This window comes from Camelus dromedarius, chromosome 19 (assembly GCF_036321535.1).
Source record: "Camelus dromedarius isolate mCamDro1 chromosome 19, mCamDro1.pat, whole genome shotgun sequence".
NCBI classification, from domain to species: Eukaryota; Metazoa; Chordata; class Mammalia; order Artiodactyla; family Camelidae; genus Camelus; species Camelus dromedarius.
In genome coordinates this window covers 37029826-37051772 of record NC_087454.1, presented here as the reverse complement: position 1 = coordinate 37051772, position 21947 = coordinate 37029826, and the positions used below count along the sequence as shown (strand labels likewise).

The 21947-nt window shown below is 45.1% G+C and overlaps 1 protein-coding gene across 6 annotated transcripts in view; it reads left to right on the top strand.

Annotated features, from left to right (window-relative positions):
* DST (dystonin) overlaps positions 1 to 21947 on the top strand; it is a gene marked incomplete in the record, with an annotated part of 422913 nt that overhangs the window by 316325 nt on the left and 84641 nt on the right. For all 6 annotated transcript variants that reach the window (XM_064476599.1, XM_064476602.1, XM_064476600.1 and 3 more), the window contains 8 exon segments: positions 654 to 810; positions 1733 to 1859; positions 3978 to 4040; positions 4640 to 4881; positions 6112 to 6241; positions 9394 to 9593; positions 11185 to 11680; positions 12924 to 14395. In XM_064476599.1, the coding sequence (XP_064332669.1) occupies positions 654 to 810; positions 1733 to 1859; positions 3978 to 4040; positions 4640 to 4881; positions 6112 to 6241; positions 9394 to 9593; positions 11185 to 11680; positions 12924 to 14395 (2887 nt within the window).

The following is a 21947-nucleotide window of genomic DNA, read 5'->3' as shown; positions in this document are numbered from 1 at the left end:
CCTCAGAGCGGTTCGTGTGCTGGGCGTGTGCCCTTCCTCCGTGGTGCTGAGCGTACAGAGAGATCCGCATAGTTCACCGTGGAGCTAGCTTTCTGAGTATCCATGGGGGAGGCATCCATTCAAATTCCACATCGCTAGCTCTCACCTCCTTCTTGGAGACTTAACACCTGTCTTCTCCAAGGCACCCTGTTGACCCGTCCGCTAAAATGCCTGTAGTGTTGTGTAGACACCACTAAGTGGCGCTGTGTTTCCCTCCTGGTTCTGTGCGGGCTGTGAAGCATTAAGCATCCTGTAAATTGGACAGATCAAAGCTCACCGAATCCAAATAATGTTAAAACTGTTTATACGGCGGCCTTAGGGTTTCTGTAGTGTTACAGAGTGCCTTTACGTACGGGTTACAGATTTCTCAACTGCAGCTTTACCTGCAGACGTTACCTGAGGAGTAGACAGGGAGCTGCTGAGCAGACTCCACCTGCCACCTGTTGTTGAAAGCTTTCCTCCTGTATCCGAGGGTGGCAGTGTGCATGGGGGGAGATTTTTTTTTTGTACTATTAAGGCTAATAGGGGAATAATAATAGTTTATTTACTAGTAGTCAGTCCTTTGCAGTATCTCCTTTCGGGGCTTAACTTCGTCAATGATTTTTGTGATCTAGAAAAGAAGCTGTGTCTTCTTGTCAAGAGCAGATGAACACCTTTCAAGTCCTTGTTAAATCATTGAAGTCCTGGATAAAGGAAACCACAGAAAGCGTTCCCATGGTGCAGCCTTCTTTTGGGGCAGAGGATTTAGAGAAATCTTTGGAGGAAACGAAGGTGAGTGTCTGTATCTCATGCCAGTTCCTCGTTTGCCTCTGTTAGTAATGAGAGATTTCCTTTTATCTGATATTGCATATGTTTGATCCTCATGTATGTATCAGTGTATTCTGGTGAGAGATGGAAATCATGACACGGGCTTAACTGACCCTTTTGAGGAAGGACACACAGTTTCAGTTAATTTGCTTTTTTTTTAAAGAATTGTATTGCTGATTGTCCTGGCATCCAAGTTTCTTCCCCCACCGCATCTCTACTTAGTTTCAGTTATTTTTTAATACTGTTTCTCATAATGTTAAATGAAAGATGCTTGTCTTCAGTGGAGGCTTTTACTCCACCTTGGATGTATCACACTCTACCCAGTATTTGAAGATGAGAGTTATTTGAATCTCTAGTACGAATAGCGGACGAGTCTTTTGTCGTCTGACTCAAGTCGCAAAGACTTAACACCAGTTACAGCAGCCTTTCCACTCCGAATTGATGGAGTTGTGTGTTTTTTAAAATTTGTTGTAATTTTGATGGTTAAAATTCACTATTAAATGGAATTCTGAATTTCCATTTTTTAAAAATTATTTCTAGTCCATTTCTTTTAGTAGCTTGGCTGTCACCTGGGACGGTCTTGCAGACTTTCAGTTGACAGTTACTTTGGAACTCATGGCTGCTGGGATGAGCCTGGCTTCCACTGTGGCTAGAGCAGAATGCAGGATGGACCCCCCCCCCACCCCGCTCCTCACTGCCAACAGTGCTAACAGTCACCTGGGCTGTTGGAACAAATGGGCATGGTGCCCTTTTCTTCCATCCACTCCCCCATCAGTCAGGACCCACAATCAGTGCTGTTTTAAGATATGTTTAAGAAACTGAATTCTAATGTGTAACTTGGAAACTGTTACAAAGACTGAAAAATAATGTGTTTTTATATCTCAAGAAATTACAAGAAAAGTGGAGCTTAAAAACACCAGAGATCCAGAAAGTCAGCCACAGTGGGACCTCACTATGTAACCTAATAAGTGCTGTGACTACCCCTGCAAAGGCCCTGGCCGCAGTTAAATCAGGTATGTGCTTTGTTGACATTCACAGCAAAACCTGTAAGAATTGGGCCCGCCTACGTTGATTTTAGTTGTGTGTGTTATTTTTTTTAAATGAATGCATACGTGACCTCAGAGAGCCCAAGGGAAAGTGACATCTACAGCACTCTAAAAGCTGCCCTGGAGAAGTATGTGTGCTGGTCAGATTTCAGGTCATTTATGTTTCATCTTCTTAAAGACTACAATTTAAAGTGTTAGCCAGATTAGTGGGTAAGAATAAGGAGCATTATACTGGGGAAGGGGAAAGATCAGATTCCTGTTTGTTTCTTTTTACCTTGATTGATGGAGATGTAGAAATTCTGTGTCAAATATTTGCTAAAGAAATGAGGCTTGGCTCCCGGGGAGGAAGGCAGTGAGGGAAGGAAGCAGGTACCTTTCTGTCAGGTGGACCTTTCTTAACTTATTCGCATCTTCTTTATTCCTTGCACGGTTCCCAGAGAAAGTAGTTCTAACGCGTGTTCACCAACACGTCTGAATCACAGTCTTATCTCTGAATCACATGTCTCACCAGAAGGGGAGTCACGTATAGATAATGGTTCTAAAATTAATTGAAGTTGTGGATAGAGTTTTAAGTTTCAAACATGTTTATATTATTATATCAGGTTTAAAATAATCCCAAGAATGGGCAGAAGGCAGATCCCACATCTTTGCTCTGAGAGTTTCTGAGGCTCGTCTGTAGCTGATCTGCTCTGCCCAGCCCCCAGCTGGCCCTATTGTGAGACTGATGGTCCAGCTGGACCCCTTGCAACCCACCATTTATTCCGCTCTGTTAATCCCTTTTCAGGGCACCCTCATAGCATATGTGGAAGATGGTCTCTTCTTTCTTTCCTAATCAGATTTCCTGAAATGTCAAGTCTTTTTTTAAGAGAAGGAAAGGAATTCTAGCATGTTTCATATTCATTCTTTGTGCCCACTTTATACTTATAATAAGTAAAAAGTGTTTTTTCCAGCTCTTGACAACTCCCAAGCGTGGTAGGAACCAATCCTGAGCCTCTACAAGGATATTTTCACTTCCATCCAAAATGCCATTGTGTGCAATTTGTTTTTTTGAAAGGGACCAAACTTAGATTAAGATTCAGATATTTCAGTGTTTTTGTTTGTTTAGACCTGTTCTGTGGTCAGTTTGCAGAAATGTCTTTGAGTCTTGGGTAGGGAACCAATGCATACCAACAGGAGAAGGGCTAATTGATTCTTTAATATTCTGATTATGAAAAGGGTACCAGTACTGGATGTGCATGTGATTTTTTTTTTTATTGAAGTATAGTCAGTTGCAGTGTGTCAGTTTCTAGTGTACAGCTAAGTATATAATTAAAGAGAAATAATAATGACTGCTGCTCACTGAGCAGTCCTGTTTCTTAGGCAAGAGGGTAACTGTCTCTAATTCCCACCGTGGTCTCCCGAGATGGGTATTACTATCTTGCTCAGTTTGGTGGGGTGGTGATGAGCCTGTCCCGGCGCTGGGGGAGTGATGAGTGGGGCTGGGATTTAAGTTCAGGCGAGTCGTGCACCGGAGCCCGGGGCCCCCAGCCACTGTGCCTCCTCTCCCTGTGTGGACACGGTGTAGGCTTTTTTTTTTTTTTTCACTTTCAACTTCTCTTTTGTGTTTTTTCACGTCATTCCACCTCTGGTAAACGCATGATCACACAGTGTAACTGCAGCAAACAATCTTTTGTTCCTTCCAAGACAGACGTTTGTGTATGCGTCTGGCATTTGTGTTTCATGCAGCACACGTAGCGACCAGGAACTTACCCCTAAAATTACTTGAGCATTAAAACAACTTTATCATAAAGTTGTCTTCTAAATTAATATTTAATGATCCAAGTATATCATCTAAACTTACCGAAACGCTCTTGTTGAAGTTGATCAGGTAATCAATTAAAGAATAAATTTTATATAGAAGAGAGGATATAGCTTGGTCTTTACATTTTAGACCTTCATGTGATTTTGAAATTGAATCAGTACTTTGCATTTTCAAATAGAATGACAGTTGAAAAGGATTGTGTATGGGGTTTGATTTAACACCGCCTGCTATTAATGTATAGACATACAGGAACCTATATGACTTCAGTGTTAATATTTTTGCAGGTGGAGTGATATTAAATGGTGAAGCAACAGCCGCAGATACTCAGGAAATTTTGGCAAATAAAGGTAAAGAGCAACTTACTGATTAAATTAAATTAAATTAAATGCCTATTGATTAAAATAATGTGGTTTGGTTTCTTCCAAGAGGAAATCCTTTGTGGGATGAACAGTAGTTATATCGAAATTTCAGGCTTGAGTTAAAATGATACTGGTATGATCGTGTGCTCCATCAGTAATGTATTTATTCCACGCTATTTTGTTCATCTGAAATTAGTGAGATCTAGTCATTCAGTTTGGCATTTGGTTATGTTTTCTTCTTTTTGGTTAACTTGAGACATTTTGTCACTTGGGATAACATGATTTGGGCTATTTTTTCTTGAATTTGATGCCTGAGGAATTAATAAGTAACATTTCACTGTTTGAGTGTTTTGTTCCATTTAAAGTATCTGTCTCACTTCACCTGTATGATGCAGTGTCCCTAAATGATTTGCCATTGCATAGCACTGGATGTCACATTTTAGTTCCAAAAAGTCTCTGACTTTCTCCTAGTAGACTTAATATTGACAAAACGGAAGGCAACATCATATAAAGCAAATTTCTATTTCTAGAGCTCTCCTCTCAAGGCCCTGAAAATGTGTCCGTATGATTTTTTTTCTTACGTTTAGGATTAACATCCATTAAAAAGGACATGACAGACATAAGCCATGGCTACGAAGATCTTGGCCTCTTACTTAAGGACAAAATAGCCGAACTGAGTACCAAACTCTCCAAACTGCAGAAGGCGCAGGAAGACTCGAGCGCGATGATGCAGTGGCTGCATGAGATGAACAGAACCGCAGCAAAGTGGCACCAGGCACCCGCACCCACGGATGCCGAAGCCGTAAAGAGTCAGGTGGAGCAGAACAAGGTAGAGCCCGCGGGTACCTTTCTAGCCTGCAGAGCCGAGCCCTGGGACCTGGTTCGGATTTCTGGCTCCATAACCTTCAGCAGATAGTTGGCTAGCCATGTTTAACGCGCCTTTCTGTACAGACGGGGGATGACCGTCACCTGTGTCTGCTCACAGACGTTATAAAGATGAGTGAACTGTTGGGTGTGAGTGACTCTGCCACCTTTAAGTCAGTTTCAGTGCGGGATTTTAACTAGCGCACTATTGGAAAAGATTGATTGAAGAGCTGAGGGTGTCAGCTTTTCTGTCCAGTGGAAGGTAGAGGAGTCTGTGTATTTCCTTTCTTTTTTTTTTAATTGAAGTATAGTCAGTTTACAATGTGGTGTCAATTTCTGGTGCACAGCATCATGTTTCAGTCATACACGTACATACATAGATTCCTTTTCATATTCTTTTTCGTTATAGGTTACTGCAAGATACTGAATATAGTTCCCTGTGCTATGCAGTAGAAACTTGCTGTTTGTCTATTTTATATATAGTAGTTAGTATCTGCAAGTCTTGAACTCCCATTTTATCCCTTCCCACCCACTTCCCCCACTGGTAACCATCAGTTTGTTTTCTGTGTCTGTGAGTCTGTTTCTGTTTTGTAAATAGGTTCATTTGCGTCTTTTTTATTTAGATTCCACATATAATTGATATCGTATGGTGTTTTTCTTTCTCTTTCTGGCTCACTTCACTTAGAATGACGATCTCCAGGTCCATCCATGTTGCTGCAAATGGCATTATTTTATTCTTTTTTATGGCTCAGTAGTATTCTGTTCTTTCTGCAACTGTCAGGATTGGGAAAATGGTTTTAGACTGTGGCAATACTCACAAAAATGTCTACAGATTACTAACTTAGCCTTTTTTTAAAGGGGGGTAGGTAATTAGGTTTATTTATTTATTTAATGGAGGGACTAGAGATTGAACCCAGGACCTTGTGCATGCTAAGCACGTGCTCTACCACTGAGCTAGACCCTCCCCCACTCCCCAGGATTCTTTTATCAGATATTTGAAGACTAGTTAAGAAGAAGAAAGGCATGTAGAAATTAGCTGCTGACTCCAAGTCCTGCGCGCACTTCAGCCTTTAACAGTGGTTTTATTTCCCCCTCTGGGTCACGTGAAAGAAAAGATGCTCTGCTGTGACTGATTTTGTCTCTGGAGGTTAACATGCTTTAATGTGGTTACTTTTTTTGTTTTTTCCTCTGTTAGTTATTCGAGGCAGAACTGAAGCAAAATGTAAACAAAGTGCAGGAGCTGAAGGACAAACTGACTGAGCTCTTGGAGGAGAACCCCGAGACCCCGGAGGCCCCCAAGTGGAAGCGAATGTTGACAGAAATAGGTACGTTATTACCGACACCCACGGCCGTGCACGGAGGCTCCAGTGTTCTTTTGTCATCATGCTTATCAGAAAACATCTGTCCACCTGCCTCCCTTACTTTGGGATTGGCTTTCAGGTCTCAGAACCTATTTTTGCATGTTCCACAATGTCACTTCAGATTGCCTGGTGCTGGGGCTCAGCCTGTCGTGTGTTCTTCTTGCTCAGCACAGTATTGATTTTTGTGAAGAAGGTAGGTGCTCTGCCTTGAGCACCATGTTTTCCTTAAAGTTGGTTTCTTTTAAATTAGATTTTTGTATATATATACATTTTATTGAAGTCTAGTCAGTTTACAATGCTGTGTTAATTTCTGGTGTACAGCACAATGCTTCAGTCATACATGAACATACATATATTCATTTTCATATTCTTTTTCACCATAAGTTTCTACAAAATATTGAATATAGTTCCCTGTGCTATTCAGTATGAACTTGTTCATCTGTTTTACATATGTTAGTATCTGCAAATCTCAAAGTCCCAATTTATCCCTTCCCACCCCCTCCCCCACCATAACCATAAGTTTGTTTTCAATGTCTGTGAGTCTGTTTCTATCTCATAAATAAGTTCATTTGTCTTTTTTTTCCCGAAGATTCCACATATAAATGATACCATATGGTATTTTTCTTTGTCTGACTTACTTCACTTGGAATGACCGTCTCCAAGTCCTTCCATGTTGCTGCAAATGGCATTATTTTATTCTTTTTTATGGCTGAGTAGTATTCCATTGTATAAATATACCACAACTTCTTTGTCCAGTCATCTGTCGATGGACATTTAGGTTGCTTCCATGTCTTGGCTATTGTAAATAGTGCTGCTATGAACATTGGGGTGCATTTTTTTAAACTAGAGTTGTGCTTCTAATTTTTTCTACTGTATTATAGTTTAGTGTAGATACTCCTTTTTGTTCGTCTGGAAAACGTGGGTCCCTTCTCCTGTGTGAAGTTTCTACTGGGCCCCTCCAGCCCCAACTTCTTGCGGTCCGTCTCTTCTCCAACCGGCATAGGAAGTCTGGGGTTTGGACTCTGTATTCAGAGTTCTCCTCCCATCTCCATCCCTTCCTGGTGTAAATTCTTCCTCGTAGATGGAATTTCCTTCACGAGCCCTATGATCTTATCACTGCTTTTCATTATTTTAATGATACGGAAATGAGTGTCAGACAGTGATGCTCATCCCCACCCAACTTCACAGTGTCATTTGGAGAATTCAGTGAGTTAACGTGTGTGCAGCTCAAACGTCACCTGGCACGTCGTAAGTGCTGCGTGTTTACAGTGACTGTAATAAGAATTACTTGACTTTCAAGTGTTCCATTGTATTCAGCTAAATATTGTCCTTCTTTTCGAGTCAGCTAGGCTGTGATAAATTTAGATGTCTCTAAGTACGTTTCAGTTTGATAAGGGCCCTCCTAAGGGATCTTAATGTTACAACGCATATTTAATCCAATGATAGAGTCTCCTATTGCATTACAATTAATTGGTCTCTAATTCAGGGGGTCTCACCGGGAATATGAGAATTACTTGGTGCATTCTCAAGGTGTTTTAGAAGAGGGCTGGGAGTAAGGAATGTATATTTCAAAAAAGCTTCCTGATGAGATTTGGATATTTCTCCTTCTCATTCTGTGGCTTTAATTGCATTATTTTGTTGTCAGATTGTGTTTGACTAAGACATGCCATATAGAATGATGCCATTAGGTAAGGTTTCAGGGATTGGGTTCTATTAAAAGCAGCTCTTCCATGTATTATGCTAGGTGAAAAAAAAATCTGTCAAAGGAGCTAATCACACACCACAAGCGACTGTTGAGTGACTAATTGCGTGACCAGTGTGTTCAGGCAATGATCAGTCACTCTGGCTTCAGGGAGAAGGGCAGGGAGGGTGTCCTGGCAGAGGGTGAGACCCAGTGGACAGTGGACCCGTGAAGAAGGTGGGGGTGGACGGGTGGGGGCTGGAGCTGGTGGGGCTGGGGCCTGTGTGAACAGGTTTGGATAAGGATGGGGAAATTGGCAGGGCTAGACTAGCGGCTTCCTTCATTGGACAGACCCTCTCGGACTAGCAGATGAGGGCCAGTTATGGGGAGACTTTGGACGTCAAGCAGAAGAATTCAGATTTCCCCATCCAGGTGGTGAGGAATGGATTACTGAAGGGTCTGAGCGCAGAAGTGACATCTTTAAGCGATTTCTTAGGGAAATGATAGTAGAACCAAATAAATTGCAGTTGAGGAACACTAATCACAGGGAAACTGGATGCGAGGCCGGCAGTCTGGGTCTGCAGTTCTCCGAAGTGTGTTCCTGGGAGCAAGAGCGGAGCATCACCTGGGGATGTGTTCGAAATGCAGCCATTGGGCCTCACCTCGGACCTGCTGCATGGGTCACGCTAGGGATGGGCCAGCGTGTCAGTGGTCGTCCCTCCAGGGGACTCTGACACAACTGAAGTTTGAGAACTACAGGTCTGGGCAGAACACGATGAGGACCAACATGGAGTTACTGGGGTATTGGGGATGGAAGGCGGGTGGGTTTAAGGTTTTGTGATGGAGATATAGGACAGTTAGGAGACGCACGAAGGAGCGTCCTGAATTATTGCATCCCACAATGTGCCCGAGGATAACCTTAGAAAGAAATCTAAGACGGAAAAACCCACCCGCTTTGATAGGAAGATCATAAGCTTTTTTTCCCACCCAGTGTTGAGTTTAAAGGGTTGGTGAATTTTCCTGGTGTAACACTGGAGCAGCTGGTTGCTAATGTGTGGTTTGCATCAAAAAGAATGGTTGAGCGTCATCGAAGATCTGCCGTTGTTTCTAGCAGGTCTGTTACAGTGGAGTAAACAGACTCGGCTGGACTTCTGGAAGGAAGGAGGTTCTCAGGAATGTTCCATAATCTGAACTATCTTCCAAAATCAGATTCAGATTTTTTTTTCTTACACCTCAGTTGACACACATCCATCAGATCCAAAAAAATCTGTATCCACAAATGCAGTTAGGTCTTAATCAGTGATCAAAGAAGCGTTATGAAGAGGGAATGACACCACCATGTTTCATTTTTGTCTTTCCTACGGTCTTCATAGATGTAGTTGCGTTGGGTGCATGAAAAACCAAACCCATCTCATCCTTTATCTTTGGGTTTTAGATTCCAAGTGGCAAGAGCTCAATCAGTTAACAGTTGACAGACAACAGAAACTGCAAGAATCCTCAGATAATCTAACCCAATTCCAGACGGTAGAGGCTCAACTTAAACAGTGGCTCGTCGAAAAAGAACTGATGGTCAGTGTCCTTGGGCCCTTGTCCATCGACCCCAATATGCTGAACACACAAAGGCAGCAGGTGCAGGTGAGTGTTGCCTGACTTCACAGGATGGGTGTTTCCATTACAGCCGCATTTGCTTGGACCAGATATTCTCTTCCTGCCTTGGAGTGTGTTTGTCGTATTTCACGTGCCCATAAGGTTTCGTCGTGAGGCTGGTGGGAAAGTCCCAGAGAGCTAACGCTCTGAGCGTCTCTGAGTGGCCTACTGAGCCCACCAGTGGTCGGGTCCCCTGATCGTTAGCGTCATATGGCAGTTTGTGCGGCCCCTGTTAAAGAGGGACCTTTGAAGTATTAATGTGATTGCGTAAGTAATGACATTTTTATGAGACACTATTAATATGCTTTTTATTGTTTAGAGATTATTCCTTTGAGGTTTTATTCACATTGATTGTGGTGGTAGATAATGAAATTTACAAAGCTTGTGCATTACAGCCCCGAGTTGGGAAGGCTAAGAAGAGGAGACAGAATTAGGGGGGCAGGAAAGGAACCTTGAAACCCGGAGGGTTAGTTAGACTTGTCTCATTATAAATTGATAAATTCACAAGGGGAGAAAAATCCAGAAACCGTAAGTCAGATGTGATCGCAGAAGCCCCGCGTGGTTACAGTTAGTTTTCTTGACGTCCGAGTGGTTGCTGTTGGAGCAGGAGGCTGGTCTGTACTCCCTGAAAACACAGATCAGTCTTCATAACTGAGAGTCACAGTGCTGTCCTGGTCTTGTATGTTCTAAGTCTGAATAGAATGGAAACAAAAGATACAAACAAATATTTGAGGAGAGAGAACTGTCCGTAGTCTCCCAGGGAGAGAGAAAATATTCTACTAAAAGAAGGGCACTTGGAGATCGTTTGTTTCATAAGGAGAGCCAGTGTGAGCCTGCACCCTTGGAGCAATGTGATTTATTGGCTAAATCTTTTTTTTTTTTAATTTAAAAAAAACTTGGTGGGGGAGGTAAGTAGTCTTCCTTATTTATTTCTAGAGGAGGGTACTGGAGACGGAACCCAGGACATCATGCATGCTAAGCATGTGCTCTACCACTTGAGCTACACCCTCCCTGCTCCCATCAGCTTAGATCTTTTCAATAAAGACTGTAAACATCAATCTTATGTTTAAGAAGAACCTTTGTAAATCAATGCACATGAGTTACTACATCCTAACAATCACTGTTGGTACTGTGCATTTCCTGTGGTGTCAGTTGCTATAGAGTATTTTAAAAAATCCTACAAAAAGGAAAATACAAGTTGGAAAAATCAAATTTGGTGTTCGTGTGATGTGAACCTGTCTCAAAGCAGCACTTGTATGTGAAAGGTCGTACATAAATGAACAAAATGAGTAAGAGTTCATGTTTCCCAGAGCAGCAAAAATATTTATTCTCTTTTTTTAAATATTATTTTAGGCAGAATGTCATCTCTAGAAGCACCACTGCTCTTTGGATTAGGTTAGGATAATTGCGGTGCCTTTGAAATACACTCTAGGAAACAGTAACAGAAAACAAACAAACAAACAAAAACTAGATAAATATCTACCATTCCTGTCTGTCTGGAAGCTTACAGCTGTGTTTTCTGTAATTAATTATCCCATCATTCATGTGTACACTCACCCTCGTTACCTCTTTCCCTTAGATTCTGCTGCAAGAATTCGATACCAGGAAACCTCAGTACGAGCAGCTGACAGCGGCTGGTCAGGGCATCCTGTGCAGGCCCGGGGAGCACCCTTCTTTCCACGGGATCGTGAAGGAGCAACTGGCAGCCGTGACCCAAAAGTGGGACAGCCTCACAGGACAACTGAGTGACAGATGTGACCGGATTGACCAGGCCATTGTTAAAAGCACGCAGTACCAGGGCCTCCTGAGAAGCCTGTCCGACAGACTGGGTGACTTGGATCACAGACTGAGCAGCAGCATGGCTGGGGGCCCCCTCCCTGACGCAATGAACCAGCAGCTGGAAGCCGCCCGCGAGCTGAAGCAGGAGATAGAGCAGCAAACGAAGCAGATCCAGGTGGCCCAGGCCCTGTGCGATGACCTGTCGGCCCTGGTTAAAGAGGAGTACTTGAAAGCAGAACTCAGTCGGCAGCTGGAAGGCATCTTAAAGTCATTTAAGGATATCGAGCAAAAAGCAGGTTTGTGTGTCTGCTCTTAATGCACGTGCTTCCCGGAAGTAGGGATCAGTGAGCTGCTGGTTTCTGAGCTGCGGGCTGATCCGGGCCCCTGCAGGGGACCTGCCCACAGAGACGGGCACGCATGGCGTCGGGGGGGCATCCACATGGATGCGGGGGGACCGAACCCCGGCAAAGTCCACGTAATAGAGGCCTGTTAAGATGCCAGATCTCCTAAGTTGGTTTTTAAAGGTGGAAACGGTTATGCTATGTGACAGTCTTGTTTCATGGGAAGCGGAAATGAGCACGGTTATTAAAAAGGCCGGGCATCGTTTTCTTGCCAGTGCTTAGCTTGTCTGGCTCTGTCATAGAAGCTTTTCCAGAGACACGTGTGAGAGAGAAGCATCAAGCACATTTTCTTCTCTTGCTTACTGTGGCCATCACTTTGTGGCCATTGCCCCATGGCCATCACCCCGTGGCCATCAATCCATGGCCGCTGTGTCTAAGCTTGTCTGCGGGAGCAGCAGTGAATTACTGGGCTCAAGACGGGCCAGCCAGGGGAGAGCCCACTGGCTGCTGTGTTTGTTATTTGAAAAGTATCACTAGGTGCTATTTGTGTTTGTTAATTGATTGGGTTTGCTTACAAATCATAGCAGCCGTTTCAGACTAACTGTTTCTTGTTGACAACATGTGGGTAAGAAACACGAGCCCTTACGATGACGATAATCATGATCAACACTCTTAGGTGAAGGGCACTGAGCTTGAAACTATGGGTGCGTGCTGTCATTTCATTCCCACGACAGCTTCGATCAACGCTGACAACTCCCGTTAGGGGAAAGGAGGCTTGGATGTTTCATCATTCATCCTGGGTCCTCCGGCTCCGGAGAGGTTAGGTTGGGATCCAGACCCGTGTCCTTCCCATGCGCTGCCTTGTATTGGCCTCTGTGATGGGTAGAAATCTCACAAGTGGAAAAGTCCCATTTGCTAAGAGGTGGACTGTTCACTCACCTTGAGCTTCGCGCAGTGGTCGCTCCCCTGCCCCGGAGAGGAGGCGGCCCCAGCCCTGGCGTAGGTGGTCTCCTTCCTTCCTTTCCGTTGTGACTTTTCCCCCCTTTGTCAATAACTTAGGCTCCCCTGTAGTCTTCATAGTCAGTGCGAACAGCCTCTGCCTTCGGACTGTTCTGTGCATTTATCTGGTGGCTTTTCTCTGGGCTTCTTAGCTCGACGCCGTGATGTGAAACAAACATGTCTATGATTTCATTTTTAGAGAACCACGTCCAGCACCTTCAGTCGGCCTGTGCCAGCTCCCATCAGTTTCAGCAGACGTCTCAGGATTTCCAGGCTTGGCTGGATACCAAGAAGGAAGAGCAGAGCAAGTCTCCCCCCATCTCTGCCCGACTCGAGGTCTTGGAGTCATTAGTCAAAGATCAGGAAGACTTCCGGAGAACTTTGACCGCCCAGTCCCATATTTATGAGAAAGCCATGGCGGAGGGTGAAAGTCTGTTACTGAAAACGCAAGGGTCAGAGAAGGTCGCCCTGCAGTCACGACTTAACACGATGAAAACCAGTTGGGATGGACTTAATAAGCAGGTGAAAGAGAGAGAAGACAGGGCCAAAGGGGCGCTGGAAAAAGCCGTCAAGCACAAAGAGCTCGTGCAGACGCTCCGGCCGTGGACGGACCGATGCCAGAGCTGCCTGGAGGAGATACAGTGTGGCTTGGATCCCGCTGAGATGGAGAAGGCTCTTGCCCAGGTGGCGTCTCTGCAGAAGGAGCTGGACCAGCACTTTGGGACGGTGGAGCAGTTACACGGCGCGGCCAGCAGCCTGCTCCGCGTCTGCGACGTGGACCAGGAGTTGATTGCAGAGGAGGAACAGTCACTGCTCCAGAAGGTGGACATGGTCACTGAGCAACTGCACAGTAGAAAGTCCTCCCTGGAGAACCTGGTCCAGAAGTTTAAAGAGTTTCAAGAAGTTTCCAAAGAGGCTGGAAGGCAGCTTCAGGGTGCAAAGGAACAGCTAGCAGCCCACGACGCCCTGGGGCCCCAGGCTTACAGCAGCAAGTCCCTGACCATATTGCAGACCCAGCAGAAGGCGCTTCAGACCTTGAAACCGCAGGTCGATCTGGCCAGAGGGCTCGCCCAGGACCTCGTGGCAGGGGCGTCGGACTCGAAGGGCACCTCCGACATGTTACTACAGGTGGAGACGTTGGCCCAGGAGCACAGTGTGCTCAGCCAGCAGGTGGGTGACAGGTGCTCGTTCTTAGAAACCAAGCTGCAGGGCATTGGGCATTTCCAGAACACCATCCGGGAGATGTTCTCTCAGTTTGCCGAGTTCGACGACGACCTTGACAGCATGGCCCCGGTGGGGAGAGATGCGGAAACACTGCAGAGGCAGAAGGAGGACATCCAGGCCTTCCTGCAGAAGCTGGAAGCGCTCATGGCGAGCAACGCCAACGCCAACAAAGCCTGCAAGATGCTGCTGGCCACAGAGGAGGCCTCTCCCGACCTCGTGGGAATCAAACGGGACCTGGAGGCGCTGAGCAAACAGTGCAACAAACTGCTGGACCGCGCTCAAGCCAGACGAGAGCAGGTGGAAGGGACCATCGTGCGTCTGGAGGAATTCTACAGCAAACTGGGCGAGTTCTCCTCTCTGCTCCAGAAGGCGGAAGAGCATGAGGAGTCTCAAGGCCCTGTCGGGATGGAAACGGAGACGATTAACCAACAGCTTGATGTGTTCAAGGTAGGGCGTGCTTCTTTTTTCCTGAGTGGTGGTAACTGACTATACTTCAAAAAAAAAAATTAAGTTAAATAAAAAAAAAAAGGAAAGTACTGATGGATTCAGAAGGAGGTGGCATGTCAGGTAGCACCTTCCAGTGGTGCTGGAGCTTGGATGAGGGTACGTGGAGGGGGCGGTATCCAGGCACGGGGGTGGCTCCAAGCTTCCCGGGGATCTGGGCCTCGTGGAATGAAGCCTGAGATGAGTTAGGAGGTCGAAGGATGGTTAGAAAGCCGGCGTCTGTTTCTGGTGTTGCTTGCGGCTGACCTCCTGAGTGACCACGGCCGTGCTTTGAACTTGATTGCAGAGGTGGCTTGTTCATCCCATAAAAATCTTGTCCTCTTTGTGTTTGCCTCCCAGCATTTTCTTTAATGGTGAATTCTAGTCTTTTCCTGCTCTTTCCCTTTTTTTCTTTTTTTAATCGTCATCTTAGCCTTATTAATTTAATTTCTTCCCAAAGTTCCTATTTTCAAAGGCAGGGCAGAGTTCCCTGCTGTTATCCAGGTTTTCAAAAACCAAAATCATGGGCTCACATCCCAGAGGGCTGGGAGTAAAATGTTTCTGATGGGACTGTGAGTGCCTTGGTGCCAAGAGACGTCTACACCCGGTGGCCCCCAGTGATGCCTGGTGATGGGGCAGAGGGAGGAGACGGCAGTCCAGTAAAGGCTGGTGTGATGTTAAAAGCCCCACCACTAGCACATGAAGGATGAAATAGGATCAAGAAGAAACAGAATTGGCAAAACCATACTGTTTCCCAGGAGAAGTGACTAGAAATCAAACAGACTTCCAGATTTTGTGCTGATGTATTTGACAAAGCGTTTTCCTTTGTTCCTCCTGATTAACTTTATTTTTAGGTGACTGAATTTTGCAAAAGAACTTCAAAGTAGCTGCTGCTGCTTTCTCCTCCTTGGTTCCTATTACAGTTGTTTGCTGTTTGTAAAGTGCCTTTGAAGCTCAGGTCCTTCGGGACTGCAAAAGCCGTGATTCTGAATGTAGGTCTTGATTCCTGACGGGGAGGGACACTGCCTCACCGTTGGCCTGACTTCCTTCATTTCTCTATCAAACTTTCACACTTCTGGTTTGCAAAAGAAAGATTTCATATCAGAGAATTCTCTATGAGAAAAGTCAAGTTCTGTGGCAGTTGCTGCTTCAAAGACGGGGGAGGATTTGAGGAGTGAGTCTCTGGAATTTTCTGTGCAGCCCTAAAGCTTGAGGGCTTAAATGACAGTAACCAAGCAGTCTTTGTACTAATGAAAGTTAAGCGCGCTCAGCGCCTTTGTGAAACGCTATCGTTTCTCTGGATTTTCTGCGAATTTGTGTAGGGAAAAAAAAAAGATTTTTGTATCTCTCCGCTGCTTCACTACTTGTAAGAAAATGGGCAAAAGCGATCATTTTGGTCCTGCTCTTTGGGTCCCCAGTTGTGAGTCTGGTGGAAAATGTGGCTCTGCTTGTGGGGAATTCTTTGGAAAGTAAGCAAAAGCAAGAGGGAGTAACTCAGTGGTAGAGCCCGTGATAAGCAAGCACAGGGTCCTGGGTTCAATCCCCAGCACCTCCATTAAAAAAAAAAATTAGGAAGGAGGAAGGGTTCCCTCACCATTGCTTTGGAAGCATTTTGCAAACTGAAACACACTAAATACGCATCATTACCATTAATGGTTATGGTGACTGTTTTCTTTGATTGTGAAGAAAAATAAGGTGATCGTGTCCTCTTCAGCCACTTCAGACTGTGTGTGTCTGTTTTCTGATTATTTTGGAAGGAGTTGATTGATTTTAATGAAATTCAGGAACAAAGAATATCATGATATACCTTCAGGGTCTGGAGACCCAGTGACTAAAATAAAGGTTTGCCAAGTGGACAGTCACCTGCATTTGGCATATCCCAGTGCCATAGGTAAAAACAAACAAACAAAAACCAAGAATATTATGATAAATAAAGATAGCAGCTTGCACAGTCATTAATTTTATTTTGTGTGTGTATGCTTGCGTGCGTAGGGTCTAAAAATCACAGTCACGACAGTTAACATTAATTGTGGGCTGACTGTGTGTCAAGTGTGACCCTAGACTGCCTGTAATCCTGTTGGCAGCCGTGAGAGGTGGGTGTTGATGTCACCCCCACCTTACGGTGAGGAAGCAGACCCCTGGGGAGGGTAAGTGGCTTGCCCAGAGTCCCACCGCAGGTGAGCGTCAGAGCCTGGCTGTTTTGGCGGATGTAAGGCAGTGTTTTGGCCAAACTTTATTCCTCCTGTGGCATTTCTTCTATTTTCTCTGGGAAATTTTCAGATCGTCTTTGCCATCAACTGATTAGGGTGGCTTTGAGCAACCAGCCGTTGTTTGTTTAAATCCAGAACAGCAGGAACGCTCACCCGAGGAACGTGTCCTGGAGAGCTGGCTGCTGTGGGACCACGAGGTGACTGTGTGTGAAACTGCCCTGGGAACAGATATGTGGATGCTGGGCTGAGGTCAGTGACCATCACCACCAGCGCTGGACGTTTCCTCGTCTCAGCGATTGTGGCTTTCTTGATCGAAGCCGTAGATTAACTCAGTTCCATCTTAATTTCGTTTTTGTTGGGCTATAAGCTTTTGTTGACCGTTAGTTTTGACATCCTATTTTAGGGAGGCGTAAACATTTTTCTAAGTGGCGTAATTTGTATCGAGTGAAAGACTAGTGTTTTGTTATTTAATAATTTCTAAAAATGAAGCAGAGAAGAGCTGAAGAACTGGGTCTATTTTCATGGTAGACTTTGAAATATAATCGCGTTTGACGTGACTCTCTCTGGTAGCTTTAGTTTAACCTGATGTCGTGGATAAAATCTTTTTGTTTTTTGTAATATAAAATAAGCTGTCTTCAGAGTAGTTCTGAGACATAACAGCTATTTCCCTGGTACTCAGCAGGGGCTGCCTTACGGTCACTGGGATCATATTTGCAAAGTTGCTTAAAGATGTGGTTGTCTATGTGTGTGAGAGACAGGAACGGAGAGGGAGGGATTCGCTTTGTTTTTGCAATTATACGTTGGTTTCTTGATAAGCAAATCTGACGTTTTTTAAATGTTTATCTAGGTCTCTAATCCTTCATTTAATAATAGCTCGGATAGGGAAAGGCTGTGATGGTAACAGAGAAAGAAAAGGAGTTTATCAAGACGAATTCCCAGCAAGATCACACGGTGAACCTGTTAAGTGTCTGAATTTGTTTGCTTTTGTTGTGGGGTCTGAATACCCCGCTTTCCTTCAAATAGGAATTATTTCCCCCTGAAATAAATAGTGATTGCATATTTACCTGATGAATAGCCTTGAAAACGCTTGACCCATTTCTGTGAAGAAGTTTATCAGTTTGAAAACTAAAAACATAGGATGCTTTCCGCTTTCCTTAGCTAATGGCATATCTGTTTTAGAAAGAGTAATAGAAATTGTTGCTCCGAAGGCCTGGTTTTTGTGCTCACAGCAAAGACCCCACACATCTCTTGCTTGGCTTCTAAGCCGGATTTCAGCATCTGGTAGGCTAGGAAGATATTTTTGTCAGGCTTTACGGATAATAATTTACTCATACAGATATTTCCCACTTAACTGCACTTGAGTTTCCTAATATCTCCAGCCTTTCAGCTCCAAAAACTTCATGTTTCAGTGGATAAATTTGGCCTTTTAACTTTTCTGTCAAGTGGGTCATTGTACTTAGTGGGAAGATTTTTCAGGAACTTTCATTTTGAAAGATTTAATTTCATTTTAGAGCTTTAAAACGAGAAAGGGGTACCATTCTGCCTATAATTCAGGTAGTATTTTTATGCTTTTCCAAAATCACCTGCCTGTAGAAGATACCGTAGCTGGATCACATCCAGCTGCTCGTAGGCTGTGTTGAGTAGGTCAAGTTACGTTTTGAGAACAGTTTAACACTGTGATTTCCGTATGTGTGAAATAGTGCTTACTGACGACTCGTCAGAAAAATGTTGCTCATTATATTCATTGTGTATTTCTTTCACGAAAATATGAGAGATCTAGGCATCATGATTAATATTGAAAACAGTTTAATACATCTTACTTATATTAACATTAGAGCAGTTATAAATCAAATTTAGGAAGAAAAGAGAAACCAGTCCAGTTCTGCCCTAACTGTGAGTTCTTTTATGTTATTCAGATAGATCTTTGGGATCTGATACCAAGTCACAAAGAGAAATATTGAGGCGGTTGTCATAAATACCAATATAATATTAATAGGACACATTTCATCTTGAATCAGAACTATTGGGATCATCGTTGGTAGGGTTAGTTGAAATCAGTTTAATGAAATAGGAACTCAGTTATTAAATAAATGGCGTGTACTTAAACATCATCTACTGGAGGACATTCTCCCGCAGCCTTCCCCGCTCCCTGGCCGTACTGCGCGCCTTCTCCCATCCCTTTCCTCCACTGTGCTATCAGTTGTGCAGGGACGGTGGTGCACCTGCACTTGGCCAGTGCTCACCGGGCTGTTTGGCAGAGAGGAGGCACTGTCTGAGGAGTGGTTGAATTTATGCACGAATTATCTGTGCAGTTTTAAAAATGTGCTGCCCGCCTCAAACATGAGGTCGGTCTTCTTAGCTCTACATAAGGCTGGAAGACTGGAACAGAATCGTGCTCATGATTCAGAGTTAGGAGTCTAAGGTGGGCTGAATCAGAGACATTCTTTCTTAGGAAAAGTTCAGTGAGGCTCTCAGAATGTTTGGAGAAAGGCAGCTGTCCACATTCTGTGGAAATGTTACTGTTCACAGAGCCAGGAATAAGTAGCTTTCCAGGTTTACATAGCAAGGTAGTGACAGTCAGTGGTCAAACCTTTCGTGTTTGCCTTGTGTCCAACCCACTGTTCAAACATGGTAACTGTGGGCACCTTTTTCTGTCTTGTAATCAACACGTCGGAACAGCCTGTGTGCTCAAACACCACGGGGTCACATGCTTGTTGAAATATTTCACTTCTTGACTGTGAAAAGTGGGCATTGCTATTGTGACGTTGCCGGGTAGTTGCTTATATTTTTCCTTACAGATGGCTGTGTATATATTTTTCCAGCGTAATGATGGCCACGTACTGAGTTGCATCTAATAACTGTTGAATGGGTGTGTTACCTCTAGAGTTCTGGTTACAGATGGATTTTATTTTTAAAAGGTTCAGTTCTTAGGGTTATAAAAATCATTTTGGAATAATATTTTCTTATGAAAGGTACAAAAGTTCCCTCCCACATCTTTTCTGTAAAATCACCAGGGAAAGGAAATGGTTGTTTTTACTAGAACTGTCTTCACTTGGGATCAGCACAGTTTTACTTATGTTCAAATGATTATCTTGTGAGATTGGGGGGGAAAAATCTGTCCTCTATCTGCTATTCTGACAATGTTGCTTATTTCGTAAAGGATGGATAGATTTTATTTTATTTAAATAAAACTATTAATCCCCTCCCCCCACACACACAAGGTTAAAGTTTGTCTTGCGGAGTTTATTTTAAACGGTGCTTTTAAAGAGTGTTTGTTTAGTAGATAGAAATCTGTGGATGTGATTTTGTTTATTAAATATGCAGTCACTTAACTGCCCTTGATCTTCGCCCATGTCCTGCACCAAACTCAGGAGGACGGCATGGTTAGTACTAACTACTAATATTCGTGTCAGCGGTGCGCAGGGCTCCGTGCCCTCAGGGATTATTTACTTTGGCGAACAGTTGAACTTGAACTTGGGCTTTTACAAAAATGACACATTTTCGGCTTCAACGTGTTGTGCGCTCTGCATCGCAGATATTAAACGTTTGGGAGCCCGCGACCTCAGCGCACGGAGTGTGGCTTCCGCAGAAGGATGGGGACCGGTTAGCTCCTCTCCCCGCTCAGGATCCACGTGGGCGCGGCCCCCGGCGGGGCTCCGGGTGTCAGGTTCTGCCTTTGCTCGCCCGTCCCTCCCTTCCCGACCCCTCCCCTCCCGACCCCACCCCTATCCTCGCCAACCCCTCCCCTCCCCTCCTCTCCCAATCTCTCCCCTCCCCTCCCCTCCCGGGTTAGAAGCCGGCGGTGGCGCCGGGCGAGCGGTGAACCCGCGCCGCCCTCTCCCCAGTTCCAGCACCGGGGCTGCTTCGCGCTGATGTCACCAGCAGGCGTTTGCATCGCAGCGGCGCGGCCCCGAGGTCCCTCCCCCTGAAGGGCTGGCGGGGGCCGGGGCCGCGCCGGGAGTCCGGGGAGATGCCTGCGGAGCCCAGGCGCGGGAGCGCGTAGCGGCCGAGCGGGAGCGAGGGGCGCGCGGAGCGGATGCGGCCCGTGGCGCGGAGCGCCGGGGCTCGGGGCCTCCGGGCCGCCCTCCTCTGCGGCCGCCGCCGCCGCCGCCGCCGCCTCCTCCTACCTCCGGCTCCGGCTGCGATGCAAGCGGCGCTGCGGCCGCAGTCGGTCCCCTTCAGACGCGGGAGTCGGCGCGCTTTCCCAGCTCTGCCCGTGCCTTAGAGGGAGCCCGGAGCTCTTCTGTGCTGCAGTTGCCTCAGGTGGAATGAGTCGTCTTAAGGAGGCTCAGATAAGACTCTGAAAATGGCTTTTTTTTAAAAAGGGGAATTTATAGTACACCAGGCTTTCTGTTTACTTTAAACGGTTGCTGGATTGTACTGGCTTGGCCGTCCAAAAAGTCTATTTTTTCCCCCTTCGGGTGGTTCTGAATAGCCTCGAAGAAGCTTAATATGGGAAGAGAAACTGCCTTTGAATCAGGATTATTTATAGCTACTCCCAAAACAAGGAGAAGAAAAGTTTAACTTTCTAACAGCGTTAGACTTAACTTATTTTTTTTCTCTGAAGACTTGTTCTGTGCCTTCCTCTGAACAATACGTGGTCCCTGCGTTTGCCTTTTAAGTTTCGGAACCTTGGTTTATTTATAAAAGAAAGAGATGGAGTTTTGCAAGCCATCTTTAAGTGGATTACAGTCAACCAGAGCGCTGCTGAAAGTCGCCTTCAGCCTGCTGGAGTGCTTGCTTGGAAATTTTAGTCTGGAAATCTCAGCTGCAAAATTAGAATAAAAAGGGAAATGGACTGACAATGGAATGTCCTGAGTGTTTAAGCCACTGTTAAGTGTCTATTTGTTTTCTTTTTTTTTTTTTTTTTCTGTGTTTTGGAGTGTGTGAAAGGGAACTTGGGAGGCTGGGGGGAGGGGGAGGAAGGAGAGTTCTGTTCTCTGTTCTTGAGGCACTTTATTTTTTAGACTCACTCTGAAACACCCAGGTAAAGGGATAGTTGCATTTAGACTGGTGCACTGATGCTGGCCTTCAACCGCTCGTCGGTTCCAACCTGTGCTATTTGAGATGTGTCTTGGTGCTGAAGACACTTGATAGTTGCATTCAGAAGCGTGCTTTGCTGCAAGATGCTCTGCCTTATTTCCTGCTGTCTGTGTCGAGAGCTGCAATATTTGTTTTGACTGTCTTCGTCATGGGGAAGCCACTGAGCAGGCCGGACTGTTTACGTCAGAATCCCCCGTGTGTGGGGAAGGGTGAGGAAGAGGAGGACCTGAACATCGAGGACTGTTACGTCCCGCAGCGCTCCA